Source organism: Zingiber officinale, chromosome 3A (assembly GCF_018446385.1).
Source record: "Zingiber officinale cultivar Zhangliang chromosome 3A, Zo_v1.1, whole genome shotgun sequence".
NCBI classification, from domain to species: Eukaryota; Viridiplantae; Streptophyta; class Magnoliopsida; order Zingiberales; family Zingiberaceae; genus Zingiber; species Zingiber officinale.
The window spans coordinates 650,950-671,496 of record NC_055990.1 but is presented as its reverse complement, the minus strand read 5'-3'; the positions used below and the strand labels follow the sequence as shown (position 1 = coordinate 671,496).

The window sequence follows — 20,547 nt, the reverse complement described above, 5'->3', positions numbered from 1 at the left end:
TTGACGATTCCTGTGGTATTGGCCCATAATTGTCCAAAATAATTACGATTCACGATTCAAAATGACAATTCACTATTTGCAATGATGCACAGTTCTTGTGTAGTTCGCCATGGTTCATGATGATTAAAGATTATTGTCCCCTCGGGGTGGTGCGATGGTTAAGACATGGGATGTTACCATATGAGGTCTTGGGGTCGAAATTCGACATGACCGAGCATAACCTCCCCCATGTCTTGGCCATTTGCACTAATGGCTAGTAGCCACCCGTGATTTACCTCCCCGTATTGGCCTAGGGACGGGTTGGCGGGGGCGCTGGGGGCGAGCGAATCGCCTTTTACCACATGATGATTAAAGATTATTATATTAAAAAATTATATATTCATAAATAAAGAGTTTGTATTGATTTATTTAAGTTTCTTACGTATCCTCTTAGAATATAGGAGAATCAAATTCACGTAGTTCTTTTATATTTTTTTACCTTATGAAGTGATCTTGTTACTCACTTCTATTTCTCATTCTCATAGTATTTGTTTCTTTAGTATCAAATTCTTCGATTTCGTTATCTGAAAGTTTTATTTTTGGATTCTTTTTTCAGCTCTTGTTCAATTATCGAGTAATGTTTGGACTTCCAACTAGTCGGAAGACAAAATTGATCGTCGTTCATTTAATATGTTGTCACTAACACTAAACATCTGTTTAATAGCAAATGTTGATATTGGATAAACTAAAATTTCTTTAGGAATCATAGAGATGGAAAAACTTTCTTATTCTATGACTGTCTTTATGATATTAAAATCTACTTCGTTATCTACTTCATTAAAATAAAAAAAATCATAAAATACTTCTGAAGTCTATGGCTAGAACTTGTAGTTTTCATGGACATTTCATCCATTCATTTAATAAAATTTTTGCTTTTATAAGTTTTAAATTACTGTTACTAGTATTTCGTGTTTCAAAAATAATATTATGTTGTATTCCATATTTTATATTATATTTTTTATAAATATCATATAAATAATTTCTAATATTATATATAATATTATTTCGATAGCATTATTATAAATGATATTAAAAATATTTTATAATTTAATTCATATTCTTCTAAAATTAAATATAATAATTATGAGATGTTATGAATATTATGTGATTCATCGAAATGTATAGATTAACAATTTTCTTTTAGATATTATATGAGTTTTCGATCTAATGGTAAGTCATATTCATATATATATATATATATATATATATATATATATATAAATACCCAATGATCTTCATATATCGGAATATAAAAAATTTATGATTTAATTTACTAAATTCTTCAATTAATTTTTTTCCTGTTTTATTGATCTTTTAATTATTTTTGTAAATGTAGTTTTAGTAACATATTTACTAGGCGGATTAGAATATTCTTTTAAAAAAATTAAAAATATATTTAGATTAGAATTAAATGAAAGATATTATATGGGAATAAATCTAACTAATGATACTTTTAATTATTTATTATCATAATATAAAAATCAACTAGAGTTACCTATTTCGGAATAAAAAACCTAGATAATTATGCTTGAGCACGGTAAATGTTATATTTTTGTGAATGTTTCACTTCTACGTGTCGTTTTAATAACTCATAATCTCTCCCGACTTAGAATTTGTAGGTGCAATTCTTCCAACGGAAGAGTAATCTTATTAAAATATCTAGTAAATTAAAAATAGAATATTTTAAAAGAGGGATTTTCCCAACTTTAGAAATAATTGCATCTATACTTTCTTATGTTTTGGGTGTCGCAGTCAGATTCAAAAGTTGCTAAATTTCATCATTGGTGTATTGAATGTTCGGATTTGCTATTTCTTTGCCCTTTTGAGATAAAGATGATAAACTTTCTTGCACTTCTTCTTAACCTCGGCCTCCTTTAATTATAGTCGGAACTCAAAGAGAAAATGTTTAGAAATTATGGAATTGAGAAAGAAGATGTGTATAAAAATAATGAAATAAGTTCTCTATTTATATGATTTGGATAGTGATAGACATTAAAAGTCATTAATAAAAAAAATGGCTAAATGAACTAAACCATTAAAAAAATATAAAAAACTCTTCTCTCTTTCATCCCAACGATGGTTCTAACAGTTAAAATTGTCGGTTCTAACTATCCAATAAAAAAAACTAAACTTGAACCATTAGTTCGAACCCGTAGTTAGCCACCGATTGATGATTTTTTGAGGGATTGAACCATAATCAGCTCTGCATCCTGTCGGGTCGGTTATGGTTTTTGAATCAGAAGTTGGCCAACAATTATCCGAATCATTGATCCGGTTTCAGGTTCGGACTGGGTTCGGTTCAGACCTCGCTGGGGTCGGACCTACCTGCAGTGGTGACGAGGACAAAGACGCCCAAGGAACCGGCATGCACGAAGGGCTTCGCCCGCCTCATGTCTGATCGATCCTCTCCGGCGACTCCCTTGGCAGTTTCTTTCTCTTCTTTTCATAGTTTTTTTTTCATCCTTTCCCTCTCCCTTCTGCACGCTTTCTACATAATTTGTTTCTCTCCCCTTCTTTCTCTTTTATCTTCTCTTCGCTCGTTCGATCCAAACTTTGAAGGAAACAGGGCATTAATCATCTATGATCTGATTGAAATTGGGTAAGTAATGGGCTGATTCTTTGAGGACTATGGATAAGTCACTATACATACTCTTGTCGTCGAGTCATTTCTTATCGGTCAACTCTTATCAGATTGGCAATGGATATTAGATCGGATGGAGAGGGAGAACAATGGAGCACCACATTCGACTGGTGTGGAAGTTGGAGGGACGACGAATATCATAATTAGTTAGGAGCTTCTCTACACTTAGCGGATGGATAGGGTGGACAGGAGAACTACGATAACAAAAGTAAAATTAGAAGGGAGATTAAAACCGAATTGAATTGAACTATGATAACTGATATTTAAAAAAACTAATTTTTTTTTATGAACTGAATTTTAAAAATACTTCGAGACGCACCTAAGTGAAAAAACAGAAGAGTGATGCTCTAAGATGAATAACATACCACCGTCAATCCGCAAGGACAACTTTTTTATAAGAAGAGGGAGGAAAGTGGATAGAGACCTCATAACGCACTTCCGACAATTTTCCCCACGTAATCAAAGCGTGTCTTCCCATTCCCACACTCTCTCACTTATTAGTTCTCCCTTATACTTGGCCCGGGCCAGACCATACTACACACTCCCACCTGATGATTCGAGCAATTGATGTGGTCTCCTTGTCGGATTGGGCTAAGGTGGCTTACTCCTACTCGAGGTCGTCTGCGACCGGTAGAAGCCCCGGGATACTCTCATCACATCAATCTATACGTCACTCCACACTGTATACTTGATCTCGTCGTCAACTGGAGACACCATGGACGAAGAAGAAGCTTTTTGGAATGGGGGTGGTACTGGAAGTTCATCATTGCAGTAAAAGACGAAGCCCTCGTCCCCATGGCCCCTACCGACCGGACCCACGACCATCGTGAGGGAGGTAAATCGCAGCACCCGAGCTAGTATGGGACAGACCGGGTGAGATACAGGGATAGAGAATTTATTCCCCCACTGTCACTGAGTTTCGACCCGATGACCTTATTGCAACAACTCCCGTCCCATATCGTCTCGGATGACCCACGGGGTCGGTACTGGAAGTTCATCATGCATGAGGGGCCAGAGTTGATGAAAGCAATTGAGAATGATTAAATTGGACCTTTTTGACAATGAAATGCCAAAAGCAGTACTGTGACAGAAAGTGTGTTTCTTGTCGCTGCATCAACAGTGCTCGTCGTAGCAGATCTGTAGGAAAAATGGAAAAAAAAAAAAACTCCTCATGCAAAATTCATGTGAAGGTCCCTCGCTGGTTGCTTGTGCTTCCCCACAATTCACGCCTAGACACTGCAAACTCTTCCTGTCTTTTCATTTTCTTTCCTCGCTTTTTCCTGGCTTTCGCTGTCGCTGCACCGACCGGAATTGGAAAAGGAAGCGCACCAAAAGTGACCGCTCCGTCGTCCTCCTTCCACTCGCCTTCTTTTCTAGCGATAGCCTGCAACGGCAACGATCGAGTCGAGTCGAGTCGATGCAGCGGTTGCGCAGCTGTGGTGGTTCAGTCGCCCACCTCTCGGCCATCCTCTTCTTCGACATCGTTTCCTTCTTGTCTTTCTTGGCCTCCCATCCTCTGCACTCCACCTACTTGTTCCTCTTCCTTCCTCGCCTCCTCCCGCTCCTCCGCTACCTGTCTCCGCTCCTCCTCTCCACCTCCGCCCTTTTCTTCCTCCTCCTCACCGCCTCCCCCTACCTCGACCGCAATGAGGCGACGGCGGCACCCCGGTTCCTCGGCGCGACTTCCCGCATTGTGCTCCTCGCGCTGCAGGACGGGCTCCGGGGCAGCGAAAAGATCGATCTTTTAGAGCAATTCGCGTCCCTCGTCCTCTCGCCGATTGACGACGCAAGTCCGAGCTCCCGCGGGAGCGCCGCGGAGGTGGTGTTCGGCCAGCTACCATTGACGGACCACGCTGTCTCTGCTCGTGAAACAGAGCAGCCGAGCCAGAGCGGAAGCGATTCCGCGCTCCGCCCAACCAGAAACCGCAGCCACAGCGACAGCAGCGAATCGGTCGAAAGCCTTCAAAGGTACGGGTCGGTGAGGAACGAGAGAGAGTGGAAGAGGACGCTGGCGTGCAAGCTTTACGAGGAGAGGATGACGCAGAAGCTGTGCAAGGAGCGGGAGGTGGCGGAAGGCGAGGAAGACATGGATTTGCTTTGGGAGGCTTACGAGGCCAATGCCGATCCGAACGCCGCCAAAACCAGTCGGAAAAAGAAGGTGAAGAAGGAGAAAGAGAGAGATGCAGTGAAGCAGGAGGAAGAAGAGGAGCCAAGTGCTGTGCAATTGTGCTGCCTAGACGCGTTCCGGCTGTCCGCCGGGAAGATGAATCTGGGGATGGGGAAGCGCAATTTGGCAAAGCTCTCCAAAGTCTTCAAAGGGATGAAGAAGCTTACACGCAGCGGCAGCAAGGAATGAAGCTCAATATGCAAAGATAAACACAGATATGAACTGAAATGTCGCTCTGTACAAGTCTTTCAGCTAGCAATGCATAAGAGAAAAGGGTTGCCATGTTAATTCAGAAAATTTGATAAAACAAACGTTGACTCGAGACTTGTTTAGTTCTTTCTGCACAGTATCAGTTTGAAGCAATTGCTGTTTATGTACAGAAGAAGAAAAAAAAAAAAACAAAAGGAAGAAATATTAACTGACAAACATGTATAAACTCGTTTCAAGGAATCTGGGAAATCAAGTATGAGGTCATCTCAAGGTGTCTTGAGCTTGTTAACTGAAGAAGAGGCTTTCTGTTGCATTTTAGCGAGATTAAGCTAATCAAGAAATCTCCTAAAAATGCAATTTAGTGATGGAGCCAATTCATCGGCGACCGTAACAAGACAGCTAAAACAAGTGTGATTAGTGGTGGTTTGACAGTTCTCTCTCCGTCAATCTGGTTGGCTCTGTGGTCACAGGATTCCCCATGTCCTTTGTCATATGAAGAAGGAAAGTTCCTGAGAGAATTGTGATAAAGCCACAAAGCTCCGTAACAATCTGTGATGCATTCTGTGTAGACCAGTCCTGAAACAATAACAAATTAGACAAAAGAAATCTTTCAAAAATCAAGGTAATAATTGTCTCCACAAAACAATATGGCAATTACTTGAACATGTAGTGTAATAAGGATTCAGCAGGTGATGGTCATTTCTCCCTTTTACGACTTATTCCAAAGAGAGTGCAGTAACACTTGGTCATGAACATTGAGCTATTGTTGGCTCCGAAATGATTTATTTCATAAAGCCATCATATTTTGATGTCAGAAGGTCTAGAGAAATCAGCACTAGGACATGCTGCAACTCATACTGCTGACAATCTAGGTCCAAAGAAGTGATATTGAACATAATCATGAAATAGAGCAATTTCAATTAGATAAATACAGCAGCATAATAATGCAATACGGCTCAAACTTAGTTTGTCATTTCTTTTCTTATTGCCTGCACTCAGTTGATACAAAATAAAATGCTAGAATTTCACAAAAAATAAAAATCTGTGGCCTAGTACCATGAGCAAACTTCATTGAAGTTAATGTGTTTTTCCCCCTGAATCCCATTGTAGTGATGGTTTCTCTCAGAAAAAAGGTCTTTTTTTGGAAGAAAAATCACATTCAGATATATGTGGAAATATTAACTTCATTGGCCCCAAATAAGGTATGTTGAATTGGTGCGAAGGTCCAATGTCAATAATGTGAAGAAGTTGCTAGAAAAATGGACAATTTTTTTCAACTTACCTTGAACATGATCATGCTGGCAAATATAGTGAGAGTAGTGAACATAACGTAGTAGACAGGAGAAATCACTGCAGTGTTGAAAGTGTCCAATGCCTGCAAATTGTGTGTATGTTAGAACCTTAGACCACTCCAAGCTGTTACATATGCAGAAGATAAAAATGTTTTCTTAATCCTATTGTTCAATTCCATAATGATCAAGTTCCTTGTAGCTCATGAATATGCTATTATAGCAATCTTCATGTCATGAAAAATTATTCTAGAATGAACACTTCATGCACAAGGATCCTTTGGGCATTTCTAAGCAAATATCCTTACTGGGATAGTTCATATTTAACTCATGCAAATATGATTAACAAAAATATTATGAATGAATTGTGAAACCAACAATAGATACTTTGACAAACAGGATAGTGGCCATCAGAATATGATACCTTATTCATTCAAGAAGCAGATTTAGCGGTGTACTTGCTTATGCTGTCTGTTAAATGTACTTTTGAATTTCTGTTGAGCTTATCTTCATCTTACTGCATCTTAGCTTCCTTTGTTTACTATAAGATAACTTCTGCCTTATCCTTATTATAACAATGTTTTTTCTCCATTCATTCTTTTGTTTGCTAGCAGTGTTTTACCTTGGACATACATACAGAAGTTCTTATTTATTTTTAACCATCAATTTTTCTGCCTTATCCTGGCCTCAAATTTGTTATATCTAACTCAAATGCACAAGTTATGCTAGTCAGTATACAGTATGAGTCATACAAGTATATAATACAGATTTTTATCATAGAGAATAGCATTGGACACACATCGTGGCAACCAACAATATGCTTCTTTTGTTATGTTCTACTTATTGAGCTGATAACTGAGACTATTCATTGTATCATCATTGAATAAAACTTTGCCCACGTGACGCAAACTAGTAGTCTGTAGTTAACATGGATGGAACTTGGTCTCTGATGGTTTGTAGCTTTCTTCTTTGGAACAGTTATAGGTAAAGGTTTGAATATATTACGTTGCAACAAAAACCACTCAGCAAACTTCATGTTTAAATTGACTACTACTCAATCTTTAGAACCTACAATTCCTCCTGAAAACTTTATACAACTCTTCGGTTTCTCAAAAATCTTGGCCCATCAGGCATCCAAACACTTTTATTGAAGAAAAATTGCATTCATCCAAACACTATTTTTCTAGTGATCCACCCAAAGTTCTAGATGGTTCAGACGAGTTATAATAACTTTCGGGATATTTATGGTTGAGTAGGAAGTTGGGAAATGTTTAGGGACAGAGAGAGGGGAGGGGGTTTAAAAGGGAATAGTGAGTGAGATGTATGGGGCAAAATGAAATTTTCTCTTTTTATAATACAATTGTAGTCGAGGTCACATACAACAAACTCAAATCTGCCCAAAAGCTAAAAAAATTCAAAGTAAAGAATATTTTATTTCATAGTCACTTTGATTTTTTTGTGTCACATTTCTTAAGTATCAGAGTTTCTTGATGTTAAGAGAATGAAGTTGCATGAGTGAACTGGATTTACCTTGTTCAAGTAGTTCAACTGAAAAAGACAACAAGTTATCACGACAACTGTGAAAAACCAAGTCTGAGCATATACAAATTGATTCATTCCAGAAAACGTAAGCTTTAAAGCAATACCCACTGCTTTGACAGCCATAACCTGTGAACCAATGCTTAATGAGAAAACTAGAAATCATTGAATATATATTGTGTGGAGTAAATAACATACTGTCAAAGAGCCCATCAATGAGCAAATGCCAACATAGACAATCAAATGCGTTCGACCATATCGCGGAGCGAACTGTATAACTAGAACAATTACTAGGATGATAACCACACATGAGTAAGCAATGAAACCTGTGAAAACATCAAATATTGATAAGAATGCATGAAAGCAATAGGGACGAGCATTTATTAATGAAATTTATAGAATCAACAACTATCAAAATGAAAATTATGCTTGGCATTGTAATCCCTTTGGCAAATAAATTTAGTGCTACCTGGTTCTGTAGCTAGGTCCCACACTTCCTTAACTGACTCAATATTCTTCTCTTGAGGTGCATGCAAAACTATACTAGTTGATCCCACAACACAAAGGACACAACCAAGGACACCAAATATGTGTAGCTTCTCATCCAACACAAAATGTGCAAGCACTGCACTGCATGAACTAGGTTTAGAAAGAAAGAGAGACCATTTACTCTAAAACAAACAATTTCTTACAGAGCAACATGGTGCCATACCTGACTATAACACTCAAAGCTCCCAAAGGAGTAACAAGTATTGCTGGAGCAAATGCATATGCAGCAAAATTAGCAACCTCACCAACAATCACTAGAAGAAAAAAACATATAAATGAGTTAGTTAAAAATAAAAATAAATGAGCCCATGAAGAACTTATTTTCACTGAGAACAATAGAGTAACGACTGTAATTGAGGAAGCCAATATCCATTACTAGAAGAATGAGCAGTATTGGAATATTTGTTATTCTCTTTTGGCTAAATTTTCTTAAATATATATAAAAAAATAACAAATCCCTAGTTAACAATAAACATCTTAATACAAAAAAAAGGGAGCCCGGTGAACGAAGCTCCCGCCATGCGGGGTCCCGGGGAAGGATCCATTGTACGCAACCTTACCATACTTTTTGCAAGAGGTAGGAATAAACATCTTAATGCAAAGATAGATAAATAAGAAATGGTCTTTTCTAAGACAGCACTACTTTAGTAGCAATGTTACCATCAAAATTTCAGGTCAACAGGAAAAGGGGACCCAACAATGATTTTCTAGTATTTGAGAGTGAAAAATGTCATTTTGTGGAACAAGAAACAGAATTTTTTATTTTTTCTTGTTCAAAGTAAGCCTGGATTTATTATATTATTATTATGAATCATGTTCAATGTGCTCCAGTATGATACTGCATTATTTTATATATTTAAAGATATAAAAAAAATCACATCTAGGTAGGTACCTTTTCAATCATCTTAAGTGAACATTATGATTCACGATTCAGTAATTGACAGAAAGGATTTGCAATATGAATAGATATTTAACAATTCTGAGTAGAAGATAGATATTGGCTAAATCTTGCATTCCCCTTTAAGAAAACATAACTATCATCACAATTCACAGGTGATGTGAAATGACAGACCCTCTTATGTCTTCTGTTTTGAGCTCGGTCTAGGAAAGGAGGAATGTAGGAGGAGGTAGGAACCATAGCTGATTTTATTATGGTACAATTCTTGGTGTCCATATTGATTTTTTGTTTGCCTCAGCATGTAGCATTCGGTACACAAGATTATAATATCTGATAAAATAGGCATGCAAGATACAACAAAGTTTAGAAACTCACTAGTAACCATTCCCAGCCACCACAAGGGCTCATATAAATATGAGAATCCTCCGGAACCTGGAAAAAAAAATACATACCAAATTATATACATCAACAAACGTACAAGTTCATTCAAAATCAAGTAGTGAAATTGATGGTGCAAGATAAATGATGATTAAGAAGAGCAAAAAAAAAAAAAAACAACCTGCACTGATTCCGTAGGAGCTTGCCTTCTTTAAACCGATCTTCTTTATTATAAAGCTTGATCCGATAAAAACGCTTGAGGAAAGGGCCAGAGAAAAGCCCCGAACATTATCAGTGGATATTACCATTGTTTAAGCCTGAATCACCAAGACGAACAGCACTATTCAAGGAAGAATATTTTTCAAAATTGCTGCAAACCTCTCGTGGTAATTGAAGAACAAGAGACGAACAGATTTCGGGAGAAACAGAGCACTAAACGCCAAATCACAGTACGCGCAACAAAAGAACCGTCGTGTTCTCCGCAAACGCCTACCGAGTATAGCAAAGGAAAGGAGGAGACAGATGGTTTTGCCTCGCTCGTTTTCGTCAACCGACGCCCAGACCAAGCTTTTGAATCCGATTTAGCTCATTCGCTGCGCAGGAAACGACGGGAAAGACCCAAACATCAGGTTCGGAGACGCCGACACCGAAATGCCCGTGCCGCCCAACGGACTCCAAGGATGCGACGGCGAGTGGTGCCGCGTGGCTGGGTTTGGATCAGATGAGACAAGGAACGGAATGCGATACCTTCCTTCTCTGCTCTTCGCGTCTCTTCTCTCCTTTCTCCTCTCCTCTTCTCTTCTCTTCTCTTTCAATAGGAAATGAAAGGACGCTCCGAGTTCGGCGGAGTACAACCTTTCTCGATCTCCCAGTGCAATGCGCGTTCGTGGTTTCCGAATAAGTCCAGGAAAGTTTCTAATTCACGTATGCGTATTTTATGACATTAAATATATGATTAAAAGGCAAGATTATTACTTATATATACACTTGGTATTTAACTTTATTTTTAAAAAAAAAATAAGTAAAAAGGAAATATAATCATTTAATTATAATTATTTTATTTGGTGACGTTTTTTTTTTTTAAAAAAAATTATAGTAAGTGTTCCATGCGCCTTCATTTAATTAATTATAATAGGTGATTTAATAAATAATAAAAACGTAAGCGTTTTTGTTTAATTACAGTACTGACTTTATTTACTTATGTTTTATTGTTTTAATAAGAAATTATAAATATATAAATATAAATGAATCTATTTATTTATTTAAATAAAAAACTATGCTACTTTAGCTCCCAAAACATTTTTTCCCCTTAAATTATTAGATTGTTTCTACTTTTCCTCCGCACCTCAAATTTTTTGGGAGTTAAAATCTTCTTCTCTACTTAAAAGTCTGCCGACGAATTAATAAATGATGATTAGCATATTGTTTTTCATAATAATTAATTAATTAACTTTTTAATTATGATAGATGTAAGTGGTTAAACAGACAAAACTCTAGAATCCCATTCTTACAAAGGTGCTCATGTTCTATTTGGTTTGGATCTTTTTCATCGATTTCATACTACGAGTTATTGTTTTTTTATAGAAAGAGGGGTTGATGTAGAGAAGATCTGCAAAAAAAATTTCTAAAATGGTATCGTAGAGATCTCAGAAGAATCCTTGCTCCTTTTTTGATTTGTTCTGTTCATCTTTCCAGCATCTTTAAGATGGAATCCCAAGTTCATTACTAAATTGACAATCAAATTGTACGATCAGATTATATTTGCAGGCGAGAAGCTGCAAGAACTTGCATCCTCTCGAGAAAGAGTGGCATTGCAAACATCGTAATGCTTAGAACAATATGTAATTGAGTAGGGTTCTTGATCTCTCCTGAAGCTTAATTCATGTGCCGAAGGGGGCTTTTCTGCTAAGGAGTGTCGCCTCTGCAGCCGCTAATGACTTGGCAGCCTCTGGTGTAGGGGCCGGCGGTGGGGAAGGTGTGGCAATTGTAGTAAGGGACTCCGGGCTTGGAACAGGGCACGGAGTCCCCCTTGAGAGCGTCATAGCTGATGTACTTCTTCTCCGTGACGGCCCACAGCAGCCTCCTGCTCTCCTCCGAGCTCAGCTCCATCTCCACGGCCATGCCCTGCTCGACCAAGCATGATCCCCTTCCGTTTCCATTCCCACCGCAAGCCAGCGCCCCCGCGGCTGCACTTTCTGCAGAGGTCTGCTGCTGCTGCAGCAGCAGGAGGAGGAGGAACAGGGGAAGCAGAGGATGCATGTTTGGGGAAGGAGAAGAAGAAGCAGCAGCTGGCAGGGATTTTGACATGGCTAGCTTCTTCTAAGATCTCGCTGCTCTTGTTTTGGCAGCTTGTTCGGGTGGAGGCATGAGTTAATGAGTTGTCAGCTGTGCCACCAACTCTGGTTTCATGGACAGACAGTGAAGCAGAAGCGAGCAAATCATGAATCCACACTACTGTGGCGTCGCGTGCGTAGTGGACGGTGAGTGCAGCAGTTGGATTTGATCGAGAACAACACGAACTCGTGAGTCGTGGAGTGGGAACAAAGCCTTTTTCAATTTTTTTACATACACTTTGTTAGTTTCTAATTCACGTATTAATTTCATGATTGTATTTAAGCCTGTGTAAGACGGAAGACATGAGGTGCTGATAACGATGGCTTAATTATTAATTGAGAAAGACCTTTTTAACCTAGGATAGATTTTCCTTTGACCTTGGGTATACTAGAATGAGTAAACAGGATCTTAGGGGGCATTTGATTCTTTCCTATAAATAGAAATTGGAATGAGAATCATTATATTATGTAATAGGAATGGATATGAGCATGGATATCATTCTTAAAAGTAATGTTTGGTTAGTTACATATTTTCTATCGGAATAAATTAAAATTTTCTTTTTTACCCTTAAAAGAAAATAAGAGAAAAAATTAGATATGAGAGAAAGATGAATGTGAGAGAAAAATATGATGAAAGAGAATGATGAGAGAAAAAGTCTCATGAGAGAGAAAGTGTGATGAGAAAGAATGAAGAGAGAGAAAATGTGCTGAGAGAAAATGAGAAAAGAGAGTGTGATAGGAGAGAGCATGATGAGAGAAGATGAGAGAGAAAATATGATGTGAGAGAAAATATGATGGGAGAGGATGAAGAGAGAGAAAATGTAATGAGAAAAATGAGGAGAGAGTGTGTGATGAGAGAGATTGAGAAGAGAGAAAGTATGGTGAGAGAGAAAGTATGATGAGAGAGAAAGTGTGATGAGAAAAAAAGATAGTATGATAGGAGAGATTGAAAAGAGAGAAAGTATGATGAGAGAGAAAGTGCGTTGAGAAAAAAAAGGAGGGAGTGTGACAAGAGAGATTGAGGAGAGAGAAAGTATGATGAGAGAGAAAGTATGATGAGAAAAAAGAAGAAAGAGAGTGTGATAGGAGAGATTAAGGAGAGAGAAAGTGTGTGATAAAATGATGAGAGAGAACAAGGAGAGAGAAGTGATATGAAAGAAAAAAAATAAATAAATATATTTTGATATTTGATATTAAGGGAGAAAATTTTAGTTTTAGGTCAAGGGTATTTTTGGAATAAGGGAATATTTTGATTGATGAAAATAGGGTAATGACTCATTGAAGGGGAGGTACATGAGAATGAGTTATTACACAATTTCAAGGATTTGTTCCCTTATTTGCATTCCTATTCCTATAATCCAAACATTAACAATGACAATCAATGATTCTCATTCCCATTCCCCACTCCTATTCCCCTAAACCAAACGCCCCCTAAGGGCGGGGTCTCTTACCAAGGCTTACGACATTCAAGTTAGTATGAATTTTCGACGGACAAATAAAGAATAGTAGAAAATGTACACGTGAGAGTAAACCTTAGATGTTGAAATAGCGTGCCTTGTCAACGGGGAGGACGCCTTTATATGTCACTTCTTATATCCTCTGTAATCATTAGGCAACACAGAATATCAGAGGTTGTTGAGCAATGAGAGTGTATAACCTAGGTAATGTTCAATAATTGTTCAAGGAATCTTCATTAGCCACATTTATACCTCTTTTGTCGTTTATAACTTATGTCATTGACAAGGTGATTAAAAGAATATGCTATGACGTGGTCGGCTAATGAGAAACATGATAATTCCCGAAGAAAGTTCTAAAGGAATATTTTCTAACATATGATTGTTATTTTGACAAGTTATTAGGATTATTTGCTCATGTTATCTGCAGAGTATATCTCGGTAGACTTATAAGGTCGACTGTCTTTATGTCTGTCCTCGCATTAAGTTGCCTGGCTATGTAATGAATGGTGTTAGCAATCCGTTTGAAAAATAATATAATGCATTGGGCGTGCTGGAAATCCGTTCGAAAAGTAATACGAAGCTAAGTGTCTTAGGCCCGATTGATCTTGTATACATGTCTGGCTGCCCAGAGTGATAGAGCTATACTCTGAGAGGTTCGATCAGTACTTTAAACCAATCATTAGTATTATAAAATGTAGGAAAAGTGAACCTGAGATTTGGAATTCTGTCCGGATTTATAAAGATAGCTACCTTACACTTGTGCATATAAGAGACGAATATGTAGCCATATAAATCCGTCTGGTTCTATTACAGAATAAATACACAAGCATATTGTCATGTGGAAACCCATAGGGATGACCAGTAATAAGATCGATAGGATGTGTGTAGAGAGATTTATAAGAATCGGGGAGGTTGACCCTTATGCTTTACAGACATATAGTTGGTCGATTGTGAGGTGGGTTGTATACCCCATAAACTTTCTCGACTATTGAACGATTAGACATGCTCGATTCCCAGTTCAGGAATAAACTTAGTCTTAACGCTGTGCAAATAATAAAGTCGGGCGGGGAATGTCATTTTTCCTTGACTTTAACCACCACGTCATCTTAATTTTGACCACCATATTTTCCTAGGGTCTACTCATTATATCCCGTATCTCTCGCCTTAAAACTCCCCTACACTTTATTGTAATGTATATCATACAAATTTAATCACAGACATATTTACGGATGGGTAGGTTGCATAGCTAATACCACTGGTTAATTCTACTTTATCTCCTTTTAACACGCAAGGAAGTCCGGAGTAGTTCGGATCCTCTGTCCCTATGTCCCACTGCCGATCGGACGGTCCAGATAACATCTCAAGGTATCATGACATCTTTAAGATGTGTGCAGTATCCTTGTGATGTGCAAGATATCCTTGAGATATAATCTGGACCATCCGATCGGCAGTGGGACACGGGGACAGAAAGGGTTCGGGACAGAGGATCCGAACTAAGTCCGGAGGAGGTGGAGGAAGAACTGAGTCCGGCGTGATTCCATCTTCTACCACAAAAACTGTTGCTAACCCTAATGGCACGTGTTGCTCCAAATGGCAGTGCATAATCCACACTCCTATAAACACATGACAGAAAGCTTAATCGATATGGATTATATATCAATATACGTAGTTACGTTAGTTGAATTTACCTGGATTGTTGGCCACAAATCTAATTACAGCCCATCCTTCGGCAGGTACACCAATTGTGTTCCTCACTTGTGGATCCACCAAATTGTATCGACTTCTCGCCGTCGTGGCATTGTAATTTCCGAAGCCTTGCGCGAGCACGAAGAAGTTGAAGCCATGAAGGTGCAGGGGGTGGTTGTCTATGCCGATAATGGCGGTGTTCTGCAGCACCATCTCCACCGTCGCGTTGTACTTCACTTTCTTCACCTTGGTTCCCCTCTGCGTGCGGAGGAGCGGAGCGAGGCGGGGATCGGTGTTCAAGCTGTTGTTCGTGAAGTCGAACATCGCCGGAGGGCGGTCTGGGAAGTCTGATTGGTACTCTGCGTGGAAGCCCCTGAAGTGCGCCTCCAGCAGCGACATGGCGGTGGGGAACAGGAAGGAGACGTTGTTCATGCTGGCACCCAACGTGCCTCGGCTCCTGTTGCACACCAACTGGGCTGGATCGCAGGGCAGCACCCCCAGGACGAAGGTCACGAACATGTGCTCCTCCACCTCCAGGGGGACGGTGGGCGCCCCTGACCTCCGAAGACCGGTTAAGTTGGTGTAGAACCGGTGGGCGGTGGAGGTGTCGTTGAACGCCGGCATACGTGGCATCTGCGGAGGCTCGTCGTCGGCGTCGGTGTAGCGCATGATGGCCGTGGCCGTGGTGTTGTCGAAGCTGGGCGGGCCGTTGAGAGAGCTGAAGTAGGGCCGAGCGGCCATGTAGTAGCGAGCAGAGGGAGCGTCCGTGACAATCAAGGCATCGACCGTTTGGCCCGGCGCAATCACCACCACGTCGGTGTCGTAGGGCTTGGTGTAGCTGGCATCGACGGCGACCACTGTGAAGGCGTGGCCGGCGATCTTGAAGAAGAGCTGACTGGTGATTGCGGAGTTGATGATGCGAAGTAGGTAGGTCTTTCCGGCAACCACCTCAAGTTTGTACATGCCTATTGAAGAACAAAAAAAAAAAGAAGGATCAATCACCATTCCTCAATCCAAAGAGTTCGGAGGAAGTGATTAATATCAATCCGTGCTTACGATTCTTGCATCGGGTGTACAAGTGGCCGGGCTTGCCATTGATAGTGAAGGCATTGGAAATGTTGACGATGCCGCCGCCGGTCAAGAACGCCTGCTTTTCCACGTCTACCACGTCGGCGTTCCACCACTCGCCTGCAATCACCCATGCCATATTCCTACCAAATTAGGACACCAAATTAGGACAAGAACTAGAAGGCGAGCTTTTCGGGGTGTAACGCACGTACGCACCGAGCAGTATGGGGACTTGCCGGTACGGCTTGCGGAAGGGGAAGGAGTGGTTTCTGGGGCGGATGATGAGAGCGCCGTGGACGGTGGCGCGGAGGAAAGAGGTGTGGGCGTGCCACCACAGCGTGCCTTCCTGCCCGCTCACGTTGAACCTGTAGTTGTAGCTGCCGCCGGGTCGAATCGGGCACTGCGTGATCATGTTCGCCCCATCCGCCCACCCGCTCTGCTTCTGGAATACCCCGTGCCTGCCCGCCAAGTAAATAAATAATTAAACTCTGACACCCATCGAAATCGCCATTTTTTTCTGAATAATAAAAAAAGCTTCTTCTTCGATGGATCGCACGCACCAGTGAATACTTATGTTGTAGGGCGAGAGGTTGACGACGTGCACGAGCAGTGTGTCGCCTTCCCGGACCCTCATGGTCGGGCCGGGCAGCGTCCCGTTCACTGCGGTGATGATCCTCCTCTCGCACAGCCGGCTGACGGTCAAGTTTCCGACCTGCTCGAAGCCACAAATTCAATGTCATTACTATCGATCTTTGGTTCAGATTTAACAGAGCAAGAAAAGAAATCAAAGGTAGCTACTGTTTACTTACATGGAAAGTGCGCTCCACGACTGCTGAATCTGCTGCGAGCAGAGCACAAAGAAGAGCAACGGCGAGCAGCAGGATTCGGCTGCCGCAGGTCATGTCCATTTTTTCTGGTTTGATCAGAGAAAAAAATTGAAATCAAATATTTTTTTTTGTTTGTTTGTGTGTCATGTTAGTTCATAGATTGTCCGTGCTACAAAATAGATTAAAAAAAATCCATCAAACCAGTCGATGGAACCACACTTCTAGAAAATCAGATCGAAATGTCAAAAGAATCTCCCCTGCCGTTGCTAATTCCAACCTTGTGCATATATCATTGGTTTAATGGAAGGGCTAGCCGTGTGAGGACGTACCTGGGCACACTTTTCAGCGAAGGCCGATGAGAGCCGGCGTCGCGGTGGCTGCACAAGCCTTTCTCCTCAAGCAGCTGACAAAGCTCCACCCTTCATCCGGCTCCCCTCACGTACTAAAGCCGCATGGAGTCGTCGCATGAATGAACCAGCTGGTCAACTATGTGATGAGAAAACGACCGACTGTAGATGGGGATGGCTGGAGCAGGTAGAGGGTGGTTAAAAGTCCTTCAAATTTATGCCACTCATGCAATGCATTCACATCCGTTGAGAAAGTTATCCATTTTTTGTTTTTGTTTTTATATTTTGGTTGGAGAAATAAGAATGCATGCAGTGTTCTTGATGTATGCGGAAATTGTTTCTAGTGTTGATGTGAGATTCGTAGAAAAAGAGTTTGTTGTTGCAAGGATGGAAAATACAGCTAATGTCAAAGATAATTAAGATTTTTATATACATATATATATGAGATTGAAAACTATGCTTGTGAACAATAAGCATTCAGAATGTTCAAAAGTTGATTTTGGTTTAGGAGTTAACGTCCTTGGTGAAAAGTAAGCACTGAAAGGAAAATTGACGAAAAGAACAAAAAAAAAAATTGCTGAATGAAGGATAGATAAAGATCGATCAAATGGTTAATAAGAAATAAATGCTTTGACAAAATTGTCAAGACCAACGGCAGAGTGGAAATTAAGATGTTAATTGAGCTGTTCAATACTCCCAATAGTTTGTATCAAAGTAATCCCGATTGAACTCATCCATTCCAATACTTTGTATCAAAGTAATCTCTTGATCAATAGAGCATTCATGATTCTAACAAATAAAAAAGGGAGCTAGTGAAAATGAAAGTGAAAGCTATTGTGCATGAATGTGAAAATGAGGGCGAGAAAATTGAATCATCCTAGTAGCAGTCTTGTTTCTGTAGGTTTCATACAGAATATCGAAAAGACAACTAAAAATCATGATTCTACTACCAAGATACTCTCAGGAGGGAGAGCATGATGAAGCACCTTTCCCTGTGGCACTTATCAGTCCTAAAGTTGCTAACCATGCTGCCATTTGTTCTTTGCCACCTAGAAAATATAGAACTGTTAAACATTTTAGGCTTTAATATCTTCAAAAGCCATGTCATTCTGAACAAAATTTTTGTCTTTGAACAAAAATTGCAGCAAAGATTTTGACCCAGGACAGAATAACCATTATTCTGTGGCTAAAGTTAGAGAGCAATTGTGGAAAAAAAGCAAGGCAGGGTCACTAGATTTTATTAAAAAAAAAAATTATTCACTAACAAAAGATCTTCCCTAACATCAACTAAACAGACGCTTATATAGGTTCAAAATCCTAAAAGATGAAATACCTTAAATATTAAAAAAATTTGCATTAGTCATCCCGGGTTGAAAATAACTCATCTTCAAATTTAAAATAATGTCATCAGGAGGTAACATCGGAGGAAAATCCTCTGACAACAACTCGACAAAACCTCCTAGTAGTTGATGCGCTTCTACTTAGTCCTCCATGTTAAACTATCCAAATTCACCCTCTCCAAGCTTATGTGACTCGCAAAAATAGTTTGTCACAATTTGGATAGTGTCAAATGTATAAATATGTTAATCCTGTCTGGAATCGTCTGAGTCAGACGGAGGTCGGCGAAGATGACGTTGGTGTTGAGGAAGAGACGACTTTGACACACCCGGTGTATGCACGTCCGAAAAGCAAACTCTCACGTGGAACACCCTAATCTAAGTATGAGGACCGGTAGTACCTGAACTCAACATACACTCAGATAAACAACCGGAGTGTTAGAGATCAGAAATCAGAAAAAAATTTCCCGGCGCAGCCCTCCGAGGCTCAAGTCAAGTCCTTTTTCCCCAGAAGAACAATGCATGATGGAAAAAGAACTGTTGAAGACGAGTGCGTACCTGGCTAAGGAAGATGACCTCCCTTTTTATATAACGCTGCATACCTTCAAAGTCTGTATATTGTTAGAGAATGTCGAATGTCAGGGTTTGTCGGGTGAGAGAGGATGTACGGTGGCCTCCTATTGGTGGAAGGTGTTGGAGCCCCAAGGTGGTTTTGATGTGATCAACTAAGTTAGATTATGTCTTGTTGTGTTTAACCCTGTGTCTAAGTGTGCAGGAACTTAGAAAGACAGAAAGTCGAGCAAAAGATGCAACTAGCGAGAATGACAACACGGGAGAGAGCCGACGGACTCGGTGTGTTTGAGGGACGGGGTGTTGCGGAAGAGTACACCGATGGATAAGAAGGGAACGTGCGATGTTTCTGAGGGACGAGAAGCTAGAGCGGAAGATTGCTCGGGGAGCAAAAGACGCAGCTAGTAAGAAAGTCAGCACGGGAGAGAGCTGATGGGCTCAATGCGTCCGAGGGACGAAGCTGTGGAAAAATACGCTGGCGGACGAGAAGGAAGCATGCGACGATTCCGAGGTACGAGAAGCTGGAGTGGAAGCTTGCTCGAGGAGAAGGCTGGAAGTTGGGTTGGGGTGAGCTCTGTTCCGGATGACCAAAATCATCCAAGCGTGCGGTCGGAGCGGAAGGCCCGGACTGAAAAAGTCAATGTGGTTGACTTTCTAGTTTCGGACGCCCTGACTCAATCTGGGCGCCCAAACTCCGAGTGCCTGGAACCCTTCCGGGCGCCCGAAATTAAATTATATCCGGATCACTTTTGACTGCGATCCGTTGCAAAGGGGATAAAATTTTATTCCTCTCCAGGCGCTTGAAACCCTTCCAAACGCCCCGACCAAGGCTATAAATACAGCCTTGGTCCCAGAAACTAGAGAGAACAAGCATTTTGAGTAACAACACTTGTATGTTTTCAGTTTTCATTTAGCTTCTTCTTTTCTGAGCTTTCACTGCTGTAAAGAGACTTCTCCGCCTGAAGGAGATATTAGTGCATTCCACTTCCTTGGATTAACAATCTCCCTGGTTGTAACCCAGTAAAACTTCAGTGCCTCTGTCTTTCAGTTAATTTCTTATTTTGTTTATGCAAGTGTTCTTTTAAGTCTGAGAAAGGTTTGCTCTATTTTTTGTGTAGGGGCTATACAACCCCCCTTCTAGTCGGCCAACGGTCTTAACAAGTGGTATCAGAGCCAGAACGCCTCAGAATGACTAACTGCCGACTGAAGCAA

The 20,547-nt window shown here is 40.3% G+C and overlaps 3 protein-coding genes across 3 annotated transcripts; all 3 read right to left on the bottom strand.

The window, feature by feature from the left end:
- Positions 1-5,295: 5,295 nt before the first annotated feature.
- On the bottom strand, positions 5,296-10,520 carry LOC122050928 (probable magnesium transporter NIPA2). Its single transcript, XM_042611803.1, has 9 exons — positions 10,204-10,520; positions 9,892-10,027; positions 9,708-9,764; positions 8,598-8,688; positions 8,355-8,515; positions 8,084-8,211; positions 7,877-8,014; positions 6,340-6,432; positions 5,296-5,633 (listed from the first exon to the last, which is right to left on the bottom strand). Exons 2-9 carry the CDS (start codon positions 10,016-10,018, stop codon positions 5,472-5,474), a joined length of 957 nt encoding a protein of 318 aa, XP_042467737.1. The 5' UTR covers positions 10,019-10,027; positions 10,204-10,520; the 3' UTR covers positions 5,296-5,471.
- Positions 10,521-11,440: 920 nt separating this feature from the next.
- On the bottom strand, positions 11,441-12,116 carry LOC122053497 (rapid alkalinization factor-like). The gene has a single exon (XM_042615552.1). It carries the CDS (start codon positions 12,015-12,017, stop codon positions 11,616-11,618), a length of 402 nt encoding a protein of 133 aa, XP_042471486.1. The 5' UTR covers positions 12,018-12,116; the 3' UTR covers positions 11,441-11,615.
- A 2,752-nt stretch (positions 12,117-14,868) lies between these two features.
- LOC122053441 (laccase-14-like) lies at positions 14,869-16,966 on the bottom strand. The gene is made up of 5 exons (XM_042615496.1): positions 16,815-16,966; positions 16,471-16,712; positions 16,243-16,374; positions 15,189-16,151; positions 14,869-15,113 (listed from the first exon to the last, which is right to left on the bottom strand). Exons 1-5 carry the CDS (start codon positions 16,886-16,888, stop codon positions 14,869-14,871), a joined length of 1,656 nt encoding a protein of 551 aa, XP_042471430.1. The 5' UTR covers positions 16,889-16,966.
- Between the last annotated feature and the right edge of the window lie 3,581 nt (positions 16,967-20,547).

Coding starts and splice junctions, on each gene's coding strand:
- LOC122053441 (XM_042615496.1), bottom strand. CDS start 16,888: ATGAGGGTCCGGGAAGGCGACACACTGCTCGTGCACGTCGTCAACCTC. Junction 16,713..16,814: donor TACAACATAAGTATTCACTG/GTGCGTGCGATC, acceptor CTTGGCGGGCAG/GCACGGGGTATTCCAGAAGC. Junction 16,375..16,470: donor GCAAGTCCCCATACTGCTCG/GTGCGTACGTGC, acceptor GGGTGATTGCAG/GCGAGTGGTGGAACGCCGAC.
- LOC122050928 (XM_042611803.1), bottom strand. CDS start 10,018: ATGGTAATATCCACTGATAATGTTCGGGGCTTTTCTCTGGCCCTTTCC. Junction 8,689..9,707: donor GTGGCTGGGAATGGTTACTA/GTGAGTTTCTAA, acceptor TTTTTCTTCTAG/TGATTGTTGGTGAGGTTGCT. Junction 8,015..8,083: donor CATTGATGGGCTCTTTGACA/GTATGTTATTTA, acceptor ATTGGTTCACAG/GTTATGGCTGTCAAAGCAGT.
- LOC122053497 (XM_042615552.1), bottom strand. CDS start 12,017: ATGTCAAAATCCCTGCCAGCTGCTGCTTCTTCTTCTCCTTCCCCAAAC.